This window comes from Podarcis liolepis (genome assembly GCF_965112155.1).
Source record: "Podarcis liolepis genome assembly, chromosome: 5".
Lineage (NCBI taxonomy): Eukaryota > Metazoa > Chordata > Lepidosauria > Squamata > Lacertidae > Podarcis > Podarcis liolepis.
The window spans coordinates 78,631,285-78,653,599 of NC_139556.1; the positions used below are offsets into that span (position 1 = coordinate 78,631,285).

At 44.2% G+C, this 22,315-nt stretch overlaps 2 protein-coding genes across 2 annotated transcripts in view; both read right to left on the reverse strand.

Moving 5' to 3' along the window:
- HLTF (helicase like transcription factor) overlaps positions 1 to 16,299 on the reverse strand; it is a 29,261-nt gene extending 12,962 nt beyond the window's left edge. Inside the window, exons 1-16 of the mRNA XM_083504002.1 lie at positions 16,009 to 16,299; positions 12,835 to 13,030; positions 11,422 to 11,588; positions 9,942 to 10,075; positions 9,637 to 9,734; positions 9,437 to 9,511; positions 9,109 to 9,300; positions 8,204 to 8,308; positions 6,920 to 6,953; positions 6,463 to 6,550; positions 6,069 to 6,145; positions 5,924 to 5,968; positions 5,347 to 5,430; positions 4,752 to 4,846; positions 3,581 to 3,724; positions 1,225 to 1,363 (exon numbers count right to left, since the gene is read on the reverse strand). Coding sequence (XP_083360128.1) covers positions 1,225 to 1,363; positions 3,581 to 3,724; positions 4,752 to 4,846; positions 5,347 to 5,430; positions 5,924 to 5,968; positions 6,069 to 6,145; positions 6,463 to 6,550; positions 6,920 to 6,953; positions 8,204 to 8,308; positions 9,109 to 9,300; positions 9,437 to 9,511; positions 9,637 to 9,734; positions 9,942 to 10,075; positions 11,422 to 11,588; positions 12,835 to 13,030; positions 16,009 to 16,028 — 1,693 coding nt within the window. The 5' untranslated portion in view covers positions 16,029 to 16,299. The remainder of the gene's footprint in view (positions 1 to 1,224; positions 1,364 to 3,580; positions 3,725 to 4,751; positions 4,847 to 5,346; positions 5,431 to 5,923; positions 5,969 to 6,068; positions 6,146 to 6,462; positions 6,551 to 6,919; positions 6,954 to 8,203; positions 8,309 to 9,108; positions 9,301 to 9,436; positions 9,512 to 9,636; positions 9,735 to 9,941; positions 10,076 to 11,421; positions 11,589 to 12,834; positions 13,031 to 16,008) is intronic.
- CP (ceruloplasmin) overlaps positions 1 to 22,315 on the reverse strand; it is a 174,932-nt gene that overhangs the window by 93,000 nt on the left and 59,617 nt on the right. The gene's annotated exons all lie outside the window — the stretch shown is intronic.

Here is a 22,315-nt window from a genome sequence, read left to right on the forward strand (position 1 = left end):
TTTTCCCACCAGTCCCGGAGTCCTCAATAAATGCTTCCCCGAGGGTCGGAGATGCTGTGGCACAAGAAAAGGGTGTGATGGCCGGCATTTCTCAGCCTCGGTGTCCCAGTTCAAACTATTATTCAGTTGTATAATTAAGTGAAAATTTAAACTTTAAGGCCAGGAACAATTGCTGTCCTGGGAGAGATGCTTTCTTTAATCTAAGTTTATGGGTTTGATCCCAGTAGTCCATTAAAACTAAACAGTGATAAGAGTTTGAATCTAGTCCAACCATGGCTTCAAATCGGGTTTTAACAGTAACACCATCAGTTCATGTACTAATTTCGTCCCTGTATGATGAGCAATTGAACTGTTCAGAACAGGAAGCAGCCACTTCAGCTGCATTTTTGCAGCTGGAATTTATGACTGGAAAAGTAACAGCAGTGCTGGAGGCAAGCAGAAAAATACAGTCGAAAAGGTGCTTGCTCTCAGAGTTATCATCTGAAAGTGAGAAAATGTCTGCATATGCACTACAAATGCAGTTTTTTTCCAGCAAAGACATTCATACCGCCCCCTGAGCAACATCAGGCACTCAAAGCAGAAACAGCACTTCCATTGTAATAGGACAGTAGTTTTGGATGCTTCTCTGGGTGGCTCCAATGCCAAGCAGCTAGTATGATCAGAAGGGAAGCAAATACAGATGTTGCATCCCTAGCAGAACTGCTCTTGCATCTCTTACATGCTGCTAAATTCCACATGCTCAGGAGCAGCTGCAGACAGGGTGCTGCTGCACTGCCACCCTTCCAAAAGTGGGGTCTCTACTCTTTGCCAGGATGGTGCAGGAGCAGTTCAGAGTGGCAGCCCAGAGTGCCACATTGGCTCTGCTGATCTGTCCATACAAGCCCTGACCTTGCTACTGCCCTGCCCCATCCTGCTAAGTGGAAGCAACAGTGCTGTCAATAGGGTGGTGCAGTACTATCCCACTGCACTGATTGCTCCTGCCTGGGCTGAAATTTGCTAACTGAATGCTCCCTGGAGGGAGGAGTGCATACACACAGGCCCCAAAGCAAGTAGCAAGCTACAATCTTAACTAAAGCAATTTTACAGAGTGCAAAACAAACTAAGAGACATAATGCATCACAGTACTGTTGAAAAATCTTACTGAAATCAGTAAGCTGTTCAACAAGCATAACTCTTATAGTCAATTAACACATTGCTGCAGTGTTCTCCCTTTGGCATAATTACCTGTCAAAATCCATCTTCTTTGTGCATCTAGGTCCAGTACAGCTTTTGTCTGTTGAGCATTTGGATTTCGTATTGTGTGTCCTTCATCCAACACCACTCTCAGCCATTTTAATTTGTGTAAAGGGCTATTACCTCTGGCCTAGAACAAAATTTTAATAATGGCTGTAGTACTTTAAGGATATAAGTAAACTCTGTAAAATAAGCAGTGACTTAAAAAAATAAAAAGAAACCATTTTCCTTTCATTCTCTATTCCAGAAGAATATATGTAACCTTTATGAAGACGAATAGAGGAAGTCAGCTACATCAAGCGTGCATGAAGGCCTCGAAGCCAAATCACTTTTGCAGCTTCACTGAAAATCCAACCCAATTAATGCAAGAGGCATTACAAGGACAATTTCAACCAATAAAAATACTCAAGGAAGGTGCAAGTGCAGAGGGTGTGTGGCCTAGAAAGAGCCCCACGAGCCAGATAGAGGGACCTGGAGGGCCACACTTGCCCCCAGATCACAGGTGTGTGTACGTACACACACACACACACACACACACACACACACACACAGTGTAAGATATGGGAAATTATTTGAATGGCTTAAATATAGCATGCTCTACTTACAGTTCACATCTAAAACAGATACTACACAGATTTCTTAAATTTATTCCCATAACAGTCATCAGAACGTATCAATAGAACTGTTAGTCATATGATTTAAAATAAAGCAGCAGCTAAGCAACTGGAGTTTTGTCTTTAAGGGACAGAGAAAATGGAAGTGTAATACAGGCCCTATTTCACTCCAGAAAGAGCTTTTGTTTATTTAACAGGATTACAATCACTAAACTTCTAAGCAGTTTACATAACATATAAAGTTGACCAAAAATAAAATCAAAACATAAACAGAATAAGTAGTTTCAAATATATGGACATGCTTGCCTAAACAAAATCATTTTTAGCAGGTGTCAAAACAGCTCAGTTTCCATTGGAGCTGTATGAGAAAAACCAAAGTTTTCTACTCTATTTCCAAGGGTGAGCACCCACATCAAGAGGAAATTAATAACATCACCTAAGAAATGGGCAGAGGAAGGCAAGATTGTGTCAGCTGCTTAAACAGACAAAAAAGTCACAGCCAGCAGGCACTGCACCACCACACACAGTCCCAGTATTACTATCCAGTCTGAGCTGTATTCTCTCCACCGCAATCATCCCCACACTCCAAACATCAGTTGCAACTTAAAACTGCTGTAAAAGATTTGCTACTTGAGCATGTGCTTTTAAACCTCTATACTGCTACTTAAGGCATGCACACCCACTGCACAGTGGATCTGTTTTTAAATGCCCACACCTACATTTACAAAGATCAGTCTCCACTGAACATCCTTAAAAGGTATGCAATTCTCAGAACTGATATCATTTTCAAGCTCTAAGAGCAGGAACCAAATGTTTATCTTTCTGTTGACCAGCTGGAAAACATAAAAGCCCCGAGAGCTTCCAGGTACAGAATTTCACTTATTTTTACTACTCCTTCTGCAACAGCTGACTTAGAATAACATCCGTGTTATTTCCAAGCTATCCATTACAGTAATTTAAGCACTTAATGCCAGGTAGAACAAGACTCCAAGAGTTGTAGCCAGCTAAGTTGTACTCAGAGGAGACCCACTGAAGTCAATGAACTCAAGTTAGTCACGTCCATCAATTTCAGTGGGTCTGCTCTGAATATGACTTAGTTGGATAGAATCCCAAAAAACTTACAGTATAATAAAATATAACAGCCTATATGAAAGTGCATCATAGTGCAGCTGGAGTATAATGAACACCTCAAATATAAAACATTAAACTGTTTCAAGATAAAAGCATAGAAACCATTAGTGACTGGAAGCCATTAGAAACTAAAACACCTGGGCAGGAGTAAAAAAGAACATTTGCCATCTCATCCCACTTTCTACCAACTGGAGACACCAGAAAATATTAATGCCTATTTTCTCTGTGCATCTGCTTAGAACTGCAGATTCACAGAGGAACCCTGCCCCTGTAGTTGTCAAGTGCGCTAGTTTTATCCAGCGCCCATCTGGGGAAAGAGGTCATGGGTGATGATAGGAGATGAGCGACGGCAGTTTATGTTTGAGGACACCCTTCTACAAGACAAAAACCTCCTTCGTATATATATGCTTGTTCTTAACTAAAGACTCATACAATGGGAAAAGCAGATTACATGTTTTTTTAAAAAAGGAATACAATGGAGCATTTGGCATTGATTTGAAAAAAGCTTAAGACTACTAGGTTGTATTTTAGAACAAAAGTCAAATATTTGTGATGTATAAACTGCTTTTCTTTATCTTGCTGCAACTTTTCACCATACTTACTCCATAGTCACTAGCTAAAATGTTGTAAGTTGTTAATACAACATCCTGTCTTGAAAGTACCGCTGGATCTTTGCTGCGCTCCGAGCCATAGTAAACGTAAATGTTCAAGTGAACACCCGGATCCACATGTTGTTCAAACTGATCCTGAAATAAAAATTAACCAGATGGTTGCGATTAACTGATGGCTCAACAACTGACATCTGTCAAGAGATTTCTAAGCTATACTACAGTCAGGAACATAGGAATCATAACCCTTGGTGCATCTAAAAAAAGGTATAGGGACCCCTGACCATTAGGTCCAGTCGTGGCCGACTCTGGGGTTGCAGCGCTCATCTTGCTTCATTGGCCGAGGCAGCCGGCGTACAGCTTCCAGGTCATGTGGCCAGCACTACTAAGCCGCTTCTGGCGAACCAGAGCAGCGCACGGAAACACCGTTTACCTTCCCGCCAGAGCTGTACCTATTTATCTACTTGCACTTTTTGATGTGCTTTCGAACTGCTAGGTTGGCAGGAGCAGGGACCGAGTAACGGGAGCTCACCCCATCGCGGGGATTCGAACCGCCGACCTTCTGATCAGCAAGTCCTAGGCTCTGTGGTTTAACCCACAGCGCCACCCGTGTCCCCTTGGGGCATCTAGCTCAGTACTATATTCACTGACTGGCAGTGGCTCTGCATCTTTCAGAAAGGAGGCACTCCCAGCTCTACCTGGAAATGCTAGGGATCAAACCTGAGACCTTCTGCAGGCAAAGCAGATGCTCTACCACTAAGCCACAGCCCTTCCTGATAAAGCACAGTAAGAGTAAGCCTAATTCAGATTTATTGTGACTACAATGGAAGTTGTTCTGCTGAAAAAAAATGGGAGCAACTTGCATACTATAGTTTCAAGGCTGGAGGCACAGTCAACATTAGAAATACCCAACCCATTCGGTTCATCATCAACCGTCTTAAATTATATTACTCTGGCTGCAATTCTATGTTTACCTTAGAATAAGCCCCAATGAATTCAATAGAATATATGAATAAATATGATTACGCTTTAAATCTTGGTTATGAACATTTAGGCTGTATTAAAATTCTAATCCCCATATATCTTCACTTTAACATTCTTTTTAGAAGTTAAGATGCCATATTTTTATCTTAGAAAAGCACAATTGTTTAAATTTAACACCTACAATCCAGTTACTTAGGACAGAAAGTGGACAAATGATCAGTGTTGTCCCAAGTGTCTCTTCACCTTCATTTTTCTTATGCTGAATAGTAACAACACCTTTGAAGAGGAAAAACAATAATTAGCAATGTAACTGCACAGTGATTACTTCCATGTAGTCCTCTTTAGATGTATCCAGTCAATTTGCAATTATTTACTATCATTTCTAATCCTAAGTATGTATTATTCCCATTTTTGCTTTAACTACTGCATAGGAATCCAATCATTTACACCAGTAGTTCCCAATTAGCTAAGTATTGCAGACCCCCCACCCCCGTTTTTCAAAAGCCAAGCCATGGACCCCTTACTTCTGAAAATTTTGATACCTCTATGATAGTTTTTGTTATATTAATGGTGCCACAGAGCCCCTGGGTGGGTTACATAGAGCCCCTGGGGTCTGCATACCACCAGCTAGGAATCATTGCTTTACATGGTTCAATCAGTCCAGAAGTTTCAGGTGTCTTCCTTTCCTTCCCAACTATAGGCTTGTTAAAAAGTATACTGTGTAGCATTTCGTGTTAAGTGGCATTGTAAAAGGAAAAGCTTAATAGTTTGGATACCTTTTTTCTTTGTCTTTTTTGAAGAAATGGCTGGTTCCTCAAGAGCAGAAGCAAATGCTTTATCCTCTTGAATATCACAAGAAGCTGTGAAAATGTTTTATAACCAAATAGTCACATACATTTGAAAAATGAAAGTTCCTGTTTAAATTAGTTAAAATAATCTGTTTATACAATCATGTGAGAACTCATACACATACTATCCGTGCACTGTCTTCTAGGTATAAAGAAGATGAGAACTATAGGTTTAGCCACCACAATTAATACAGATATTACAGTTCATAGATCAAAGATTATTCTTCCTAGCTTAGAGCCAGTCCTGATTCAACTAGACCACGGGCCAGTTAATTCAAATACCTAAAGCAGCCCATCCATAAGCATGGTGACAATGTGCAAACACACATTCACTTGCACCATGCCAACAACCATGTGTTATGCACCAGTATATGGTTAAGTTTTGCAAAAAGTCACACACACTCTCTGTTAGAAAGGCCTCATTAGGGTACTGTTATCAGGTTTTATTGGGAAGGGGGAACAATAAATTTTTGACGGTAGTATTTTTTAAGTACTAGCATCATACCTTTTCTTCTCTTTCTTGTTGCTGGAGGCATTTTTTGCACTTTGGCTGGGAAAACAAGAAAAGTGTTAACACAGTGTGGAAATCAATAAAGTTGTTAAAACAAATATAATGACCCCCCCCCCCAAAAAAAATAAGTGAAGCTCACTTTCCATTATTTCTGTGTCCTGCTCTTCAGGCTCTGAGTCACTGCTTACTGTATACTTTGGCTTTTTGCCCATAGCTCTAAAGCATTTAGAAAGCAAAAGGATTACAATGAATAGAGGATTTCACAAGCGTTTATCTGATGATTTAGATTGATAGGATATAGAGATAAATTTACCAAACAGTAGCATTGAAGAGAAATTACGCTAGTCACCAAATGGGCCAGAATAAAGATAACCTTGCAGCATGTTTCGCACATCTAAAAAACTCATTTGATTTCACTCCAGAAAGCAACCTCTCTCCCAAGAAACACCCCCTCTCACACACAGGGGAGGGGGAAGAGAACAGCTCAGAAGTAGTTTGCAATTGACTTATAAGAACAGATAAAATCTGCTTACCTCTTTGGATGGGTTCTGGATGACTGAGATGGAAGAGACGCACTCTCCTTTGTATCAGAAGCATTCAGCTGCAAGCCAATTCTGGGTGCTTAACAATAAGTATTAAAAATCAAAACAACAAAAAAACCTCCATGATTTCTCTAATAACATATTATTAGTTAATTAATTTAATTAATTAATGTTGCATACCACCCTATTCAGTAGATCTCAGGGCAGTTCACAACATTAAAATCATGGTGTAAGAAACAGAAAATACATAATAAAAATAATTACAAAATAAAAGCAAAGACAAAGGCAAGCCAATAATTCCCCCTTCCACAACACGTCATAAATTTAAGCTACTGGTGATCAATTAGGATATTTAATGTAAAAAAAAAATTATTAAATTAATTTGTACTGAAAGTTGTCATCTGACTGAATTCAAAACAAATGTGATTAGTTTCTAGATCAAAATTACCTTCTTGGTCTTTTTTCACAGCAGGAACACATTTCTAAAAGAAAAATAAACACACTGAAATGGCATCTAAAATTTAGTTTAAAAACAAAACAAATCTTATGGAAATTAGTTGAAACATACTTGAAAGAACACGTGGCTAGCACAGCTCTTCAAAGTACCAGTTAGTACATTTTCCACTACTTCAGACAGTTCCAGTTATTCAGACAATACACTCACCTCAATCAATCAATCAATCAATCAAGGTTTCCCAAAATTTACAACAATAAGCTGTAATTTCTAAAGCACTGTATATTTTAGATCCTCCCTATAAATTAAAAATACAGTTTGTTTGTTTGAATTTGTTGCTTGTTTTCTAATTGGCTGCTACTGTTGTCCCATCTTCTCCAGAAGATTGCAACATTCGGACCATTTTCTCTGAGATTTTAAGTCTCTTTCTTGTAGTACAGTACAGGGTTGGTACATGGTGTCTACTTAGGAAGCACCCTCTAGTGGCCTTATGGATTTATACTGAATGCATCAGACATGTTGCCCAGAAACATAGCATTTTTAGGGCATTACAATATTTTTTGTTCAGAAATGCAACAAAACAATTCCAATATGCCCCAAATGTTAACTAATCTAAGCCAACTAGCAACTAGGTAAATTTATACATCTATGTACTTTTGAGAACAACCTGTAAGAAAAAAGATTACTGAAGATGGCACTTGCTGCTAGAGACACTTTCTACTTTGCTAGAATTTCTGACAAAATGTGGCGCTTATCCTACAGAAGAATTTAGGCTGCAACCCTATACTTGCTAAGTTCCACTGAAATCAGGACACACAGAATTGTGAGGCATGGCTATTTATATCTGCTCTCTCTTATTCTGGGCAGAAGTGATCCATATCTACACAAATATCTCCTTCTGGAAAACTGCCAAATCCTGAACCTTCTGAAGAGCCTTTTTCTTTGGGGCTGCTTTTGGTAGCCTGGATAAAACTTACTGCACAAGAGGTGATAGAACACATTTTATTTACAGTTTTTATTTTGGTATTTTTGTCTTTTTTAAGAAACTGAGTCGTAGGGATGGCTTGGCTAAAAGTCCAAGTAACACGTAGAATTCAAATAAATTAAATTCACATATATACTATATATAGAGAACAAGACCAAATATTCTATAAGAACATCAGTGACATATCATTCCTTCTTTCTTGCTTTACATATCTGCATTATTTTTGTCTTATAAATATGAGAAGTTGGAACTGATACAATTCAAGCAGGGATGTGGTATTAACAGTAAATTACCTTAATAGGAAATATCTTCAGTTGATCACTTTTCTGTCTAACAGGAAGAGGTTTGCCACCATGGAAGTTGCTAAGTATCACAGCTATCGTAGTAAGTGTTTTACCCTAAAATACATCGAACAATTTATTAACATTGTTTCATATGATAAGTTTGTATTATTTATTTCTTTTTTATACTGCCTTCCTCAAAGGAGCTGAAGGAGGCATACATGCTTCTTCCTACTTTTATTGTCATAATAAACCTGTGACGTAGGTCAAGTGAGACGCAGTGACTGCCCCAAAGTCACCCACCGAGTTTTGCAGTTGAGTAGGGATTTGGATCCTGCCAACCTAGCAGTTTGAAAGCACATCAAAAAGTGCAAGTAGATAAATAGGTACCGCTCCGGCGGGAAGGTAAACGGCATTTCCGTGTGCTGCTCTGGTTCGCCAGAGGCTTAGTCATGCTGGCCACATGACCCAGAAGCTTTATACGCCGGCTCCCTCGGCCAGTAAAGCGATATGAGTGCCGCAACCCCAAAGTCAGTCATGATGGGACCTAATGGTCAGGGGTCCCTTTACCTTTACCTACGGATTTGAACCTGTATCTCCTCAGTTACAGTCTGACACTCTAGCCCAGGGGTAGGCAACCTAAGGCCCAGGGGCCGGATGTGGCCCAATCGCCTTCTTAATACAGCGTGTTTTTACATGAGTAGAATGTGTCATTTTATTTAAAATGCATCTCTGGGTTATTTGTGGGGCAAAGGAATTCATTCTTTTTTTCTTCTTTTTTTTCCAAAATATAATCTGACCCACCACATGGTCTGAGGGACGGTGGACCGGCCCACAGCTGAAAAAGGTTGCTGACCCCTGCTCTAACCACTACACCACACTGGCTCCCAGAGGCAACATTCTAATATGACAATTACCAAGCCCATGTCATCTGCCAATATTCCTCCAAGAACATTTTCTGGCCGCGTTTTTTCAGCAAAGTTGGTAATTGTATTGTAGAAGTAGTTTTCCCTCTCTTCCCAAAATGGAGGCAACTCCTTGTTGTTCTCACGTGAAATCATCCAAGCCAAAGCTTGCTTCTGATGTGGAAGTAATGGAGTTACAACAGCCTGAAAAATTAAGGTGTCATATTATACAAATTTTCGTAACAGAAACCACAACCTGTAGCTGAGAACTTACTAGCATTTTGCCAGTGTTTAACGTGTGCACTAACACACTATCAATGTGACATGCTGGATATATTACCTTTGCTGCTTCTACTTCACGTGTTTTATCATCTTCCTTCAGATCTTCAAAGAGTTTGTCAAATTCAGTCTTGAGCTAGAATTGTACAGAGAAGTTAGACGAGGTAATATACCCCAAAGCTCTACTCCTATTAAAAGGAGAGTTTAAAGTTCTAAAGTACATTCAGCAACTCAAATTCTAACAACAAACATGCATTGTACCTGTTCAGTTGTCATTTGTACAGCAGCATGGACCGGAGCACTGTAACTTCTTCCAGCTTTGCCATATTTCTTGCTAGTCCCAACGCTAAATTCTGAAACTGAGTATCATTTTTAAAAGAGGAAGGGGGGGGGGACTAATCAATGACTGCAAATGCTCTCCCATCATCAGTAGACCAAAACTGCTTTATATTTACAGAGATTGATGTGATCCAAAAGAAGAGAAGTTTAATAAGCTAAGAAATGCTTCATGTTTTGATTAAAGGAATTTCTATTAAGTATATGTATAAAATATTTATTTAACTTACTTTTTCCTGGAGGAGCTAATTTAAAGCCCTGCATTTTTAGTCGATCAAGAACCGCTTGCTTATTTTCTGCTTTCCCCCAAAAACTCAACTGTACTGGCATAGTGAAAGTATTCTTTGCTCCAGAAGGAACAACCCTAGACAAAAGGAAAAACATTACATTATTACATTTATACCCTGCCCTTCCTTTTAAAAAACCAAAACACTGGGACAGCATAAAGTGCACACAAATAGCTGGGGGTTTTTTATCTTCACAACAAACGTGTGAGGGTATGTTCGACTGAGACACTGACCAAAGTTGCCAAGTAAGCATCATACTTGGGTGGAATTTGAATCTCAGCCTCATCAGATCTAGTTTTACCTATAACTACCACAATCCTAAAATGAACTATAAAAGGAGCCTAGAATGCAATGGAAAGGGAATGAAGGGGTAAGGGGGGTGCTGATTTTAAGAGCGGAGAGAATTAAGCGAACCACCTGTTTCTACTATTTACACATACAATACTACTGCAGAATCAATATGTTAGTGTTGTTGTTGTTTAGTCGTGTCCAACTCTTCATGACCCCATGGACCAGAGTACGCCAGGCACTCCTGTCTTCCACTGCCTCCCGCTGTTTGGTCAGACTCATGTTCGTAGCTTCGAGAACACGGTCCAACCATCTCATCCTCTGTCGTCCCCTTCTTCTTGCACCCTTCATCTTTCCCAACACCAGGGTCTTTTCCAGGGAGTCTTCTCTTCTCATCAGGTGGCCAAAGTATTGGAGCCTCAGCTTCAGGATGTGTCCTTCCAGTGAGCACTCAGGGCTGATTTCCTTAAGAATGGAGAGGTTTGATCTTCTTGCAGTCCATGGGACCCTCAAAAGTCTCCTCCAGCACCATAATTCAAAAGCATTGATTCTTTGGTGATCAGCTTTCTTTATGGTCCAGTTCTCACTTCCATACATCACTACTGGGAAAACCATGGCTTTAACTATAGGGACCTTTGTCGGCTTGTTAGTAGTACGCTTCAAAAAAGTATGGAAATTCAGTGGCAAAAATTAATTAAATTCAAAGGTAGGGAAAACCTTGGTCTTTAAAACCTAACCTTAATTCTGCAATGCTTCAAGAGATAGTAGAATAACTATTACTTATATATCTGGTCTCAGTTCTAAACCTCAATGAACTTATCAATCTGTGACAGATTCAGTAAACCACTTCATGTTTGCGAGTTTGTTTACACTATACTATACCTGTTCAACATAAGCCACCAGCACAACCAGCAATCAGATACTGAGACTTCTTAGTTTATATAGTTTGCTTCCTGTAAATTGTGATTCTACTTCCAGATATCCCACTTTATTTATTAGAAACTAGTTTTAGTGGCACAATCAGAATGATTCACATCATGTAAACAGTAGCAAACATTTATTTTTACTAACTACTACCAATGGACTGCTGTTCAAGAAAACAACAGGGGAAATAGCCCTACATTTACATACTTACCCTTCCACCACTGCCAACTTGTTGTCCATGATGTATGCCAATGATGCTGCCAGCTCTTTTTTGATGTGGCCTACCTGGTCTCCATTCGCATTATTTACTTTTACAGCATTCTTGTCATATGCGTTGTTAGGCTCTCTCTGGAGTGCAACCATTTCATTATTATTGACCTGCAAAATTAGCCTTCACGTTATTTAAAATGTAGAAAATACACAATAAAATACACAAAATACAAAATACAACCAAAATATCTTTAAAACACTGTTAAGGCAGTTTTACCTTTACACCATATATTTTTTGCTTCCAATGTTTTTTACAGTAATATTAAACACAATGAAATTTCAAAGTAATAAAATCGTCCATATGCCATTGCTCAGAGAGCAGCTGAAATTTCTTTAACGTTGCAAAAGAATTGGAATATGACAGCCTGACTTGAAGTGAAGGTGGAAACTGTTCAATTCATTTTGGAGAAAAATGCAAAAGCCCTTGTTCTAACAGGAAGTTTTTACAGTACTAGAAACATTCTATATATAAGCTAAAGAAGGATTGAGGATTTCCCTCAACATTTCAGGTACATTAAACTTCAGAGCAGTCTTTAGCCTCAGTACCCAAGTGTATAATCAAAGTTGGAACATTATAATATGCTACAATGCTTCAACTTAAAGAAATACACTTCTTTGTACAATTAACACATTGGGAATCTGATATAAGATACACACACAGTGGAAGTGTGGATCTTGCTTGCAATACCAGTCACCTCGCAGAAGTAGAGTAAGGTCCGAATCTGTTGTAGAATAGGCTCAGTGAACAGCTCTGGATGAAGTTATACACAAAAAAATAAGTTCCACCTTGAAGATTTTTATATTACAAACCACCCTGCAATCTACAGATGAAGGGTGCTATAGAAATTTAATTACCTCACCTCAACTGAATTTGAGACAGAGGGGAATTCCCTAATCAAGGCACCACTATTAAGAACATCTATTTACAGCCTTAACCCATCATATGATGTGACTACTTGCAATCATACTTTAAATTTGGATTTGCCCAGTTCACATGTAAAACAGGAGTGGGGCTATTTAAAAGGCAAACAATATAAATACCCCCATCGGTGCCATCACTCTTCCTCTTTCCTACATAATCCTATTCACAAGTAATGGCTAATGGTCAGGGATGATGGGATTTGTGAGTCCAACAACCTTTGATGGGCACTACATTGTCAAAGCTTAGCCATCCCTGAATTACCCCCCACCTCGGAATTACAATTAAAGTGCAAATTACTTAATGCTTCAGTCGCCTCTGCTCATTAATGGGAGTACAAACAACCTGGTTATCTAGAATTTATATAACATACCTAGTTTTTCCTTTCAAGCAATCTAGTTCTCAGTTACTAATTTGTATTCCTCCTGTACTTACCACTCCTGTATAATACCGCAATCCAACCACATTGCCTCTCAGAGTTCCAAATAAGATAGCTGAATCCGTATCTTCTTCAGTCACCATAGTAGCATCTGATCCCATAAGGTCTTCTAGGCTGGGATAAAATTCTCGAGTAAAAGCATTGTAATGCCGATCTCCATATATATCAGGATCCAATTCCCATTCAAAATTGCTGGGGGGGGGGGAAAGAATTTTTAAAGAACTTCATTTGGAATTGTTTGTTATTGGAGGCAGGGTGTTCAATTGATAGGTCACTTCCTAGTTCACACATATGAGCTCTTTTGAAATACCTTCATGGGCAGAAATGAAAGCTGCTCAAAGACATTGCTGGAGAAATGTTTTGATTCAGCTGGGATTAGGCTTAAATCTATTTCAACCTACCCCAAATGACTGGCTGTTGCAGGGTGAGGAATTAAGAAGGGGATATGGAGAGGCCAATACCCTGACCAGGAGCTGCACACTGTAACATTTTGTTGTTTAATCTGTACTACCTTTTGGTTTGTACATTTTTAGCAACGTTTAGCTACCTTTGGTTTGTACACGTTTAACAACCAATACTGCAATCTTTGTTTGACATCTTTGAAGTTGGCACTTTTTAAGCAATTCAAAAAGGGGGGGGGAATCTCCCCCTCACATGCACACATGTGGGAGAAAGTGTCTGAGTTCAAAGTCTCCCCCCACCCCACCCCCAAATGTGGGGAGAACACAAATTAAACAGAACACAAAGAAACCTTTAGCACAAACAGTTCAGATAACCATCGCTACTACTGTCTCAACAAGGTAAACTTGTCAACAGTTAGCCAACCCACTAGCAATTAACCTACCCATCAAACTTCCAATCAGTTATGAATTCAAAACGTGTAGACCTTAGGCAAATCTCTCTCGCCATGTGCTACCCATTTATGGAACAAAAATGTTAAAAAACCTACCGCATTTTTCGCCCTATAGGACGCACTTTTCCCCCTCCAAAAATGAAGGGGAAATGTGTGTGCGTCCTATGGAGCGAATGCAGGCTTTCGCTGAAGCCTGGAGAGCGAGAGGGGTCAGTGCGCACCGACCCCTCTCGCTCTCCAGGCTTCAGGAAGCTCTCCGCAAGCCGTGGGAGAGCTGCGCGACTTCGCGCAGCCCTCCCACAGCTTGTGGAGAGCTGCCTGTTCTGGGGGCTGGGGTCGAGGGAAGCTTGGGCTTCCCCCGCCCCAGCCCCGCGCCGGGGGGGGGGGGACTAGGTGCGCCCTATGGGCCGAAAAATACGGTACTTCAAGACAGTACTGAAAGAATGATGAGTTCAAAGAAAGGAATATAATATGTTCCACATTAGACAATAATCTTGGGACTGTGAGACCAAATAAGTTTGTTACTAGAAATGGTGACTCTTTGCAGAAATTACACTATTCTATGCTTATGATCCCCTTTCTGAATGCCTTAATTCTACTATACAGACCAAACTAGACATGACAAAGATATTCTATCCCAATTCAGTATAAAATGTGGGTCGCAATTCTTTTTAAAGCAAAAGGGGTGTGCATATGTGCAGTAAACACTTTTCTCCTCAGCTGAGTGTTGATACCAAGAAGCACACTTGGGAGAAATACACTGGATGATAGAGTAGCAGCAGCTATAAGAAGGTAAGTGCCAAGAGTGTGATGAAGGGTTTCCTCCCTCTCATGTTCTGAAAATCAAACTACACACATCCTGCTTTTATAAGCAATTAGGGCAAACACAGGTATGAAGAAATGGGCCTGTCAGCGCTGAATCAATGTTACTTCCAAGATGTACAGTGGTGCCCCGCAAGACGAAATTAATTCGTTCCGCAATTTTTGTTGTCTAGCGAATTTTTCGTCTTGCGAAGCACGAAATCCCATAGGAATGCATTGAAAATCAATTAATGCGTTCCTATGGTCAAAAAAAGTCCAAACAAAGCCAAATTTGGTACAACAACAGTTTATTAACTGCTCTTTAAAGTCACACATACTGTAAAGAGCAGTTCAAAAATTTAAGGGAAAATAAATTAACTTTATAAACAAAACATGTCTTTGTTTTTAGTCAAAGAAAAAAAGTCGCGAGACGTTTTCGTCTTGCGAAGCAAGCCCATAGGGGAAATTCGTCTTGCGAGGCAAATCGCGAACGGAAAAACCTTTCGTCTAGCGAGTTTTTTGTCTTGTGAGGCATTCGTCTTGCGGGGCACCACTGTAGTTGGTGCAGCACCAAACTGATACGGAAGGGGGGGCTAAAACATACTTGGGCAAGGGTGCCAAGTTGAATAAAATATTGGGGGGCGGCAGGTAAGCACTACCCCATATTACTGACCACATGATGCGGCTCACACACCCCATTTGAATGGCAAGGTCCACCAACTTGGGGGGGGCAACCCTCTCAAATATTTTATTGGGGGAGCAAAGGGACCATGGCCCCTAGGAGTTGGCTCCTGTGTACTGTACTTGAAGAAGAAATGTGAGAAAGAAAGAAATTATTAGGCCAGAGCGAAGAGGTGGATTAAACCGGAAATGCAAGGGCCAGGAATGAGAACAAAGTCCTTGATGATATAAACAGAGTCCCGGGAAACACCATCCTTGCGCACATATATTGGTCGAGGTTAAGTTTCTGTGACACAGACCTTTCCTTTACCCTAGCTTAGTAACACAGCACTTAACCAAATTCATTTTCTTCCTTTTTCTTCTTTTTTAGGGGGAAGGCGGCTCTTGGACGCTTGTTAGCATTTTTGAAATATTTATTGCCCTGATTAGCAATATTATTATTAAATAATAATTTAATAATAATAATAACAATAATGCAAAACCAAATTACAGGCTGAGACCGCAGCACAAGGCACCGCTCCCAACAGCCCGCCAGGCAGCCGAAGAGCTTCTCCACCGGTCCCCAACCAGCAGGGCAAGTCCTGCCTAAAGAGGCAGAAGGACCACGACCGGTCCCGGCCCCATAACCCGAGAGGCCTAGTGCAAAAGCGGCAGGGGAGGCGGAGGCAGAAACGGCTGGGAATTGCAGCCCCTTCAAGTCAAGGCCTCCTTTCAGGGAATGGACGCGGGAATGGACGCGGGAAGACCCCCCCTCCCCTTCCCGCTTCGTACCATTTATAATTCTTCCCTGCCTAGGCCCTCGGGGACCCGCGCCCCCCCCCACAAAAAACCCCACCTCATGAACCTCCAAGCCATGACACGGCCGCCGGACTCCTAAAAGCCGCTCTGGCAACGCCCCGCAACAGCGAGAGGACCGAAAAAGCCCGCCACGCGAACGTCGCCGGGTGAAGAACCTGCACATCCGCCTCAGAGCTTCCACAGTCAGCCAACCCTGTTAAAGCGAGAAGCCGCAGCTCCCAATCCGCGAAGAAGCTGGGCGGGCCGACCTAGAACGCCCGCTGCCGAATGGCTTCTCTTACCCGTCACTCGCTTCCGCGCGTCCAATGAAGCAGGCCGGGAAGGATGGTTATGGGGGCGGGGCAGCTCGGGTTTCCGGAACCAAAAGAGCATGCGCCCTGAAAGCATAATAAGGAACGCACGTGACTAAGTAATTGCCGAAGGATGGATTTCGCGCCATCTGCGTCTTTTACTTTTCTTTTGCTAAGGCGCTTGAGTTACTGCTTCTCATAGCATGCCCGGTTGTGTTGAATATGTTATATTTGGCATGGAAATCTGATGAGTGTTGTAGTTGTGTGCATGTTTTTTCAATATACAATGATAATCCACAAGTGTGTCTGATAGGAATATTGAGGTCTTAGCTATATGTTAAATGTTCATAAGTGTACCAACCAATCAAATACATAGATAAGCACAGGAAAACCGACCTGGAACCATTTTTGATTCCCACACTGTCCCAAACTGACCAAATGTTTTCTCTGCAAGGTCAAATGAAAATGGAAAAGCCTCCCCATTGTCTTTTCCTTCAATGTCTTAAGGGTATGTCTGTGTTTGAATGGAGTGTGAGCCTGTGACATGGCCCAGGAACTAAGTATTTATCATTACAAAAGACTGGCCAGGCTCCCCAGGCAATCCAATCAAGTAACCTGCCAGACAGGACATAAACAATGACAGGAGAAAAACAACATTCAAATTTCTGTTTCAGACCGCCTTTTCTGTGATGTAGGTTTGATGTATGGGGGGGGGGTCTTAGGTTACACCCCTTCTGTGATGTATGTATGATGTTTCTGGGGGTGGTCTTGATCTACAGGGTGGCAATTTCAAAAGTCCATATAAGGCCTTGCGTGCCATTGTTCTCGGTTCCTCCTTTCCTGCGTGTGAGGGGAGCAACCTGTTGCAACAGATCAATAAAGATTAGGCTTACTAGCTGCTTTGCTTCTCAATATTCTCTGGTTGGCCTCTGTTATTTTCCCCTACCAATAAGGAACCTATGTAAGGACTCTATATCGGCTCTTGGATACCCCATAAGGGAAAAAGGGCAGATTTTTGTTTACAACATATGTATATACACACACTTTTTATATGTATAAAAAAGTGTTCGTGTCTGTCTGTCTCACACAAACATAAAAGCATGTAACGGTAAAGGAGTCACTTATGGTTCATTTGGGCAGCATTCCTAATCCTATTTAGTTGGGACAACTAAACAACAACAACAAGCCCCATTGCCCCTTCATGGATCACTGCCTTGCCATAGTCAAAATAAAAAAATTCCTTCCAGTAGCACCTTAAAGACCAACTAAGTTAGTTCTTGGTATGAGCTTTCGTGTGCATGCACACTTCTTGCCATAGTGAAGGGACTTGAATAAATCAGAGAAGCTATGAACTATGCCGAGCAGGGCACCCAAGATGGACAGGTTATAGTGGAGAGTTTTGACCAAACGTGATCCACCTGGAGGAGGAACCAGCAAGCCATTCCAGTATCCCTGCCAAGAAAACTCCATGGACAAAGATTTGACCAAACTGCGGGAGGCAGTGGAAGACAGAAGTGCCTGGCGTGCTTTGGTCCATGGGGTCACAAAGAGTCGGACACGACTAAACGACTAAACAACAGCAACAAGCCCCATTGACCTCAACAGGGCAACACCGCTGGCCAGAATTGATTTGATCTCCTTTCTTGGTTGTTAGCTGTTTTGGGCACCAAAGGCAGTCAAGTAAATAAACAAAAATACATAACTAACTGACCAATCGCTTTGCAGAGCTCAGTTGTGTGTCCCCCCAGCATAAATTTTGGCTACGCCTGTTAAGTCGTGGGTTGACATAGCAGCCGGCACAGCGATTTCTTCAAGTAGCTCTTTATTATGGTAAGCTGGAATAGAACTGACTTGCGAACAGCTCAGCCGGCCTGTATTTATAGGCAGCCGGCTGTCAACATTGTAACCACCACAGCCCAGAGTTCCCGCCTAAAATAACTGCCGCGGACCTGAGTGAAAACTATCTACAGACCTGAGTGAAAACTATATACAGTATCCCCCTGTTGGCCCAGGGTGAAACTACACTACATAACACCCCTCCCCACCGAGATAAGGCGTTAGTTACAATCGTAATGGTTTCCTTATATACAGCACTACACGTAATGGTTCAATTAAGCACAAAAGCATATCGGTTACATTTCCCATATTTAGACCAACAGTGATACCTGTCCAACAACATAGTCCTTTAAATAAGTTGGGCGCTTGGAAACTCTGCCAGACCGCCGGGGACTGGTAGCCAAGTCCGGAGGGCCACACAGTTCTCGCTGAGGCTGTGGTGCGACCCTAGGTGGCGTTGGAACCAACTCCCCTGGATCCGCTGCTGTGAGTGGAGCCTCCGCAAGTGGAGTGGTCTGAGTCTGTTCTGAAACGGCTTGGTTCGGCTCCACGCTGGCAGTTTGCGAGGGAGGTGTAGGTGGGGCCTCGCCATCTGTACGTGTCTCTTCTGGAGCCGCAAGCGCAGTTGGGGGCACCTCGGTAGTGTCCAAGTCCCCAACCCTGCGCCTAAGCTGGTCTATGTGCCGTCGCCACAAGCGTCCGTCTTCGAGTGCCACCTGGTACGAGCGAGGTCCAGTGACTCCCACTACTGTGGCTGGCACCCAAGGGATGTCCCCCACATAGTTCCGGGCAAAGACCTGGTTTCCTGGGACAAATGACCGTGGTGCGTTGGCACAGCCTGGGGGTTCAGCCACGGCAAAGTCTGGGTGTAGCCGGTCGAGCGGTGACCTGAGGCGGCGGCCCATAAGCAGTTCAGCAGGACTCCTCCCTGTGGCCGCATGAGGGGTGATGTGTTGCACGAACAAGTATTCGGCGACCCGCTCATGCCAGTCTCCCCGGTCCAGGCGCGCCAGTGCCTCTTTTGTCGAGCGCACCATTCTTTCCGCTTGCCCGTTGCTGGATGGATGAAAGGGTGCCGTTAGGGCATGGCGGATGCCCAGTCCCAAAAGATACCGCTCAAACGTGCCTGACGTGAACTGCGGTCCGTTGTCCGAGACAAGGACATCAGGACACCCATGCGTTGCAAACAGGCCTCGCAGCACCCGGATGACAGCTTCGGTAGTGGTGGAGGGCATCAGGGCGACCTCCAGCCATTTGGAATAGGCGTCCACCACTACCATAAAGGTCCGGCCGTGAAAGGGGCCAGCCAGATCGATGTGCACCCTCGACCAGGGTGTCTTTGGCGTCTCCCAGGTGTGTCCCTTAGCTGCCGGTGGTGCAGGCCTCGACTCCTGGCACGCTTGACAGGCGGACACCCAGGCAGTGATGGCATCGTCCATATTAGGCCACCAGACGTAACACCGAGCCAACGCCTTCATTTTGACAATTCCCGGGTGGCCAACGTGCAGAGCCTCCAGGACGCGCTGACGGAGTCCCTGGGGAATCACGACGCGGTCTCCCCACAGCAGGCAGCCGCGATGAGCTGAGAGTTCATGTTGTCTGGTTGCGAAGGGCTGGGACTCCGATGCAAAAGGCCCTTGTGGCCACCCCCTCCACACCCAGTTGAGCACCCGGCTGATGGTGCGATCCTGGGCAGATGCGGAGGCCACAGTGGCAGCCGATACAGGCGCTGCCGGAAGATCCTCAATCAGAAGGAGCGATGAAGCTGGAGCCGGGTCTTCCACAAATGCTGGAAGAGGGCAACGGCTGAGGGCGTCGGCATGGCCCATCGATTTCCCCGGGCGATGGATGAGCCGGTAGTGGTAGGCAGCCAGGAAAACAGTCCATCGCAGCATGCGTGGTGAGAGGACCGGTGGAGTTGGACGATCACCGGCGAGGAGGCCCAGGAGTGGCTTGTGGTCAGTGATGAGGTCAAAAGTCCTGCCATAGAGGTATTCATGGAACCTCTTCACTCCAGCCACAAGTGCCAATGCCTCCTTGTCGAGCTGGCTGTAATTCCGTTCCGTCGGAGATAGTGTCCTGGAAAAGTAGGCGAGCGGTGCTTCTCTTCCATCTGGAAAACGGTGACTAAGGACAGCACCGATGCCAAAAGGTGAGGCGTCGCAGGCAAGGACCAGCGGCCTGGATTCACTGTACTGTACCAGCACACTGTCTGAAGAAAGGAGAGCCTTGACCGCGTTGAAGGCCGCCGTCTCCCGATGACCCCAGGCCCAAGGCGTCTTAGTGCTAAGGAGTCGGTGAAGAGGCTCAGCCACTGTGGCTTTGTGGGGCAGGAACATGTTATAAAAGTTCAGCAGCCCCAGGAATGCCTGCAACTCCGTTTTGTTCTTTGGGGTGGGGGCCTGCTGGATAGCGCGGATCTTGGATGTGGTTGGATGAAGACCGGAGGCATCGATAAGATAGCCCAGGAACTCTACCTGTGGAACGGCGATCTGGCACTTCTCCCTCTTTACCTTGAGCCCGGCCTCCTGGAACCTGGTCAGCACGGCACGGAGGCGCTCGAACAGCTGCTGGTGTGAGTCTGCAGACACCAAGACGTCATCAAAATATGGTACCACGCCCGGAAGCCCTTGCAGGAGACGCTCCATAAGGCTTTGGAAGATGCCAGGAGCCACACTCACCCCGAACTGCAACCGGCGGCAACGGAATGCCCCCCGGTGGGTGACGATCGTCTGGGCTTCAGCAGTGGCATCATCGACTGGCAGTTGTTGATAGGCTTGGGCAAGGTCCAGCTTAGCGAAGACCTTACCCTCACCCAGGGAATGCAGCAGGTGTTGGACAACAGGAACCGGATAAGCGTGCTGCTGAAGTGCCTTGTTGATCGTGCACTTGTAGTCAGCGCAGATTCTCACCGACCCATCTGGCTTGACAGGCGTGACGATGGGGGTTTCCCACTTTGCGTGGTCAACCGGCTCCAAAACTCCTTGGGCGATCAGTTTGTCCAGTTGTTCGTCCACCTTAGCCTTGAGAGCAAAGGGAACCCGGCGTGGCTTTAGCTTGATGGGGGCGACTTGTGGATCAAGGCTAAAGGAGATGGGCGTACCTGTATATTGGCCCAAGGTGCCGTCAAAAACCTCGGCAAAGTCTTTGACCAGACCCTCAGTCTCTGCGTTAGAGATGCAGTTGATGCCGGTGACTTCCAGGCCGAGGGCATCAAACCAGTCTAGCCCTAGGAGGCTTGGCCGCTGACCTTCGACCACCACCAACCGGAGCAGGCCCGAAAAATCCTTGAAGGCGATCCGGAACCGGCCAACGCCTACCACGGGAATGTCGTTTCCCTGGTAGTCTCTCAGGTGTACGCGGTGAGAGTCGAGTTGCCTTTTGGACACTCTGGGTACCAGTCTTTTGATGGTGCTCCATGACACGATGGACAGGGCAGACCCGGTGTCGATCTCCATGTCACATGGAGCTCCTTCAATGAGCACCGTGACGTTCAGCTTGCGTCGCGTAGGCGAGTCGGTTTGGCCAATCGTGGTTCCAGACGGGCAGCGGCAGTTGGTGAGAGCGAAACAACTTTCCTTGGCAGACTGGAGTGAAGACTTGGACTTGCGAGTCGATGAAGGGGGGGTGTCAGACGGAGCCGATCGGCAGACCTTAGCGATGTGGCCCCTTCTGGAACACTTCCTACAGATGGCGTCTCTGAATCGACACTTGGCACGGGAATGGTTGCCTCCGCAGCCAGCACATTCCGGTTGGCCCTTGGACTTCTGTTGGAACTTCCTGCGCTCCCGCTTTGTCTGGTGCACGTCATCGTCTTCACTGGAGGATGCCTCCTCACTGCTGGCCTCTTCATGATGCACCGGAACTGGCTCCCTAGCAAGACGCGGGCTGCTGGACTTGCGGATCTCCTGGGCGGAGCGTTCAGCAGCTTCTGAGGCCACAGCCTCCTCAATGGCTTTCTGTAGCGTGAGGTCTGGCTTGGCTAGGAGGCGCCGTTGCAGATGGATGTCCCGGACCCCGCAGACGATTCGATCCATCAGGGCATCGTCTAAGTCTCGGAACTCACAGTGCATTGCAGCCTGTCGCAGGGCGGTGGTGTAGTTGTTGATTGACTCCCCCTCTGCCTGGTTCCGGTGGTAGAACGCATGGCGGGCAGCAATCTTGGACGGCTTTGGTGCGTAGTGGTTGCGGAGCTTCTCTTGGATCGTGTCCCATGGT